The sequence below is a fragment of the Solanum tuberosum genome, unplaced genomic scaffold, assembly GCF_000226075.1.
Source record: "Solanum tuberosum cultivar DM 1-3 516 R44 unplaced genomic scaffold, SolTub_3.0 scf00171, whole genome shotgun sequence".
Classification (NCBI taxonomy): Eukaryota; Viridiplantae; Streptophyta; class Magnoliopsida; order Solanales; family Solanaceae; genus Solanum; species Solanum tuberosum.
In genome coordinates, this window is record NW_006239097.1 from 528262 (window position 1) to 532368 (window position 4107).

The following is a 4107-nucleotide window of genomic DNA, read 5'->3' on the forward strand; positions in this document are numbered from 1 at the left end:
CATTTAGGAAAGCTGATTTCACATCAAGCTGGTGTATCTTCCATCCCAGTGGAGTTGCTAAAGCTAACAACATTCTTATCGTATCCAAACGGGTGACAGGAGCAAAAGTTTCTACGTACCCTTTTGCAACCAGCCTGGCCTTGTACTTGTTTATGGAACCATCAGGATTTAGCTTGGTCCTATAGGCCCACTTGACTCCAATAGCCTTCTTGTGCGATGGTCTGTCAACCAGCTCACATGTGTTGTTCTTTTCTATCATTTTAAGCTCCTCCTGCATTGCATATCTTCATTTTTCATCTTTAGCAGCCTCCATAAATCCTCCTGGTTCTAAAATTGCAATATTACACCTTTGATATATATCAGAAAGTGCTCTTGTGCCTCTAATAGGTATATCATCAATATCTTCATCTAGAGATTCTAGATTTTTTTGCTTTTCATCATTTTGCCAGCTCCAGGTGTCATTTTCCACAAACTTGACATCCCTCCTAACAATGATTTTGTCATTTTGAGGTTGATAGATCCTATAAGCTTTTGAGAGACTGCTGTATCCTACAAAAATTCCAAGTTCAGCCTTCTTATTCAACTTATCTCTTTTCACATGAGGTACATAAGAAAAACAAAAACAACCAAATGTTTTCAGATTTGTTAGCAAAGGTTTTGTAACCAAACCAAGCCTCAAATGGTGTTTTCTTTTGCAAGGCCTTAGTTGGCAATCTGTTTAGCAGAAATATTGCTGTATTTGCAGCTTCAGCCCAAAATTTCTTTGGCAGTCCTTTCTCATGGAGCAAACACCTTGTCATCTCCATTAGCGTCCTATTTTTTCTTTCCACTACTCCATTTTGTTGGGGAGTATATGGTGTTGTTAGCTGATGCTCAATTCCCGCTTCATTACAAAACTTGTTGAATTTTTCTGAAGTATACTCAGTTCCATTGTCGGATCTTATCACCTGAATTCTGCAACCACTCTGATTTTCCACAAAAGCCTTATATTTCCAGAATACATCAGCGACCTCAAATTTATAATTCAAAACATAAATCCAACAATATCTGGTACAATCATCAATAAAGGCAATATAGTACTTACTACCCTTTAAAGATGGTGATTTCTGAGGTCCGCCTACATCCGTGTGAATAAGTTGCAGATTCTGCTTTGCCCTCCATGATGAATTCTGAAAAGGCAACCTTGCTTGCTTCCCATACTGACAAGCTTCACAAGCAGACAGGTTCTTCTCAAGGCTTGGAAGACCTTTTGCTAGTTTATTTTCTTTCATGAAGAGTATAGCATCGTGATGAAAATGTCTGAGTCTTTTGTGCCATAGTTCTGAGTTATTTTCCAACTTGATAATTGCTGCTTATTCCTCGTCCAACAAGTTCAAGGCAAAACTCTTTCCTCTCGTCTTGACCTTGAACATCTCTTTATTATTAGCATCCTTGATGACACATGATTTTTCTTCAAACAACACTTTCAAACCATTTTCAAGTAGTTGTCCAACACTTAAGAGGTTTTGATCAAGATCAGGAACAAAAGAACATCAACTATAAGTTTCAAACCTGTAAGGCTTTCAATTGCAACAGTTCCTCTGCCTCTCGCATCAAGATATTCTCCATTTCCAATTTTCACTTTGGAAATAAAATATCTATCTAGATCTTTAAAGAGTTCTTGGTTGCTGGTCATATGATTTATGCATCCACTATCAATTAACCAACTTTTAGAAGCGTTTTTGCTAGCAAAACAAGTTGCTACAAACAATTGCTCTTCTTGATATTGATTTACTGCAGCCTTAGATTCTTCTTGTTGCGGTTGTGACTTGCATACCCTCTCCACATGGCCTAATTGACCACATTTGTTGCACTTGACGTCTGGTCTCCACCAACATTTCTGTTGAGAGTGATTTGTCTTTTTGCAATGAGGGCAGGGAGGCTGACTTCCTCCATGTTTGTTGTAATTAATGCTTGGCCTCTGCGTCTTGTTCTTTTTCCTTCCTTTGTTTGACTTGTTGTTCAGTGAATTAGCTTGAAAAGCACCTTCAACAGAACCTTGTTTCCCTATTAATCTCCTTTGCTCTAATGCCTGCAAACCTTTAACAAGTTCTGCCAAGGTAACGCTTGACAAATCTTTAGAATTCTCTAAAGAAAAAATTGTGGCTTCATATTTCTCAGGAAGTGTAACAAGAATCTTTTGAACAATTCTTTCATCAGTGAAATCCTTACCGAACAGTCTCACCTTGTTTGCCAAGTCGAGTAGTTTGTCTGCATAGTCTTTAATAGTTTCCTATTCTTTCATTCTCTTCATTTCAAATTCTTGAATCAGATTTATCACTTGCATATTCTGCAGTCTTTCATTTCCTTGGTCTTCTTTTCTGGGATACTCCCAAATTTCTGCTGCAAACTTCATTTGCATAATTCTGGTATGAATTGAAGAGGATACTGCCGAGAAAAGGCATGCTTTAGCTTTGGCTTTCCTTGTCTTATTCTCCTTGTGATGTTTCATCTGATTCACTGTTGGATTATCACCGAGAGAAGTTACTACTTAATCCTCTTCTACTGCTTCGCAGAGATCTAGCGCTTCAAGATGAACCATCATTCTAATTTCCCAAGCTTGATAATTCTCACCATTGAAGACTGGTGGAGTTAAGAAGCTTGTTTCAGAATTCATTTTCTATAAACTATTTAAGATAGTAGTTCAAAGAAGGGTTTATATGGTTCACTCTTTTCTCACAGATCTCTCAAGATGGCAATGCTCTGATATCAATCTGTAGGTTTTTAACAGGAGAATAACAGATGTTTACTAAGAAAGAAAGGAGAAGCAACAAGGTTAAGTTTTTTTGTTTATTGAAATAATGACTGCAATATAAATACATGAATTCATAACTTAAAAAGCTAAAGAAAATGAGTGAAATAAGCTAACATTATCTCCAATAACTAAATCCTAAAATATAGCAACTAACTAATCAGATTCTGCCAAATACTGCAGCCTAATTTATTTGAACTTAATCCTAATTTTAAGCTGTATATTGATACAGCAGAAAGTGGAACTAATCTCTAGGTTTTGAGGCACCACTTTCAACACTGTTACTAGTCGCCAAGAGAAAGTGGATTCTCAAAATGTTGTCAGTGGTATGATCAAAATCTTTAACTTTGATGTTTAAGCTTTGCTAGATCTAGGAGCGAGTTTATCTTTTGTAACTCCATATGTTGCTATGAATTTCAATGTACTTCCTGAGCAACTTCTTGATCCCTTCAGTATTTCTACACCTGTTGGTGAGTCTATTCTAGCTGAGAGAGTCTATCATGATTGTACATTTTTTGTCAATCACAAGAGTACCATGGCTCACTTAGTTGTGTTAGATATGGTAGATTTTGATGTTATTTTAGGTATGGATTGGCTTCATGCTTGTTATGCATCAATAGATTGTAGAACACGAGTTATTAGGTTCCAAATTCCTAATGAGCCAGATATAGAGTGGAGTAGCAGTTCAGTAGTGCCTAAGGGTCGTTTTATTTCGTACCTTAAGGCGAGAAAGTTAGTTTCCAATGGGTGTGTCTATCACTTAGTCTGAGTTCATGACTCTACTGTTGAGATACCTCTTGTTCAGTCAGTTCCAATAGTAAAAGAGTTTCCATAAGTCTTTCTAGATGATCTTCCCGGAGTCCCTCCTGAGAGAGAAATAGACTTCGGTATAGATATTATTCCTAATACTCGTCCTATATGTATTCAGATATATAGGATGGCACCAACAGAGTTAAAAGAGTTGAAAGAGCAGTTGAAAGTAAGGGAATGTGATATTCCTAAGGCAACATTCAGGACCCGTTGTGCTCATTATGTGTTCTGGTTATGTCGTTCGGTTTAACTAATGCACTTGCAGCGTTCATGGACCTTATGAATAGAGTTTTCAAGCCTTATTTAAATATATTTGTTATCATATTCATTGATGAAATACTAATCTATTCGAGGAATGAGGAAGATCATGCTAGCCATCTCAAAATAGTTCTCCAAACTCTAAAGGATAGAGAGTTGTATGCCAAGTTTTCTAAGTGTGAGTTTTGGCTTGAGTCTGTGGCATTCTTAGGCCACATTATATCCGGTAATGGAATTAAAGTTGATAC

General features: G+C 36.9%; 1 protein-coding gene across 1 annotated transcript; it reads right to left on the reverse strand.

The window, feature by feature from the left end:
- Positions 1–286: 286 nt before the first annotated feature.
- LOC107061829 (uncharacterized) lies at positions 287–2656 on the reverse strand. Its single transcript, XM_015311726.1, has 4 exons — positions 2546–2656; positions 1552–2272; positions 665–1348; positions 287–549 (listed from the first exon to the last, which is right to left on the reverse strand). The coding sequence occupies exons 1-4, from the start codon at positions 2654–2656 to the stop codon at positions 287–289; spliced, it is 1779 nt and encodes a 592-aa protein (XP_015167212.1).
- Positions 2657–4107: the final 1451 nt, after the last annotated feature.

Excerpts from the sequence above, each read along its gene's own strand:
- LOC107061829 (XM_015311726.1), bottom strand. The coding sequence starts at position 2,656 with ATGAATTCTGAAACAAGCTTCTTAACTCCACCAGTCTTCAATGGTGAG. Across the intron at positions 2,273-2,545 it reads CGCTAGATCTCTGCGAAGCA|GAAACTATTAAAGACTATGC; the intron begins GTAGAAGAGGAT and ends ATGAAAGAATAG. Across the intron at positions 550-664 it reads ACCATTTGAGGCTTGGTTTG|GATACAGCAGTCTCTCAAAA; the intron begins GTTACAAAACCT and ends GAATTTTTGTAG.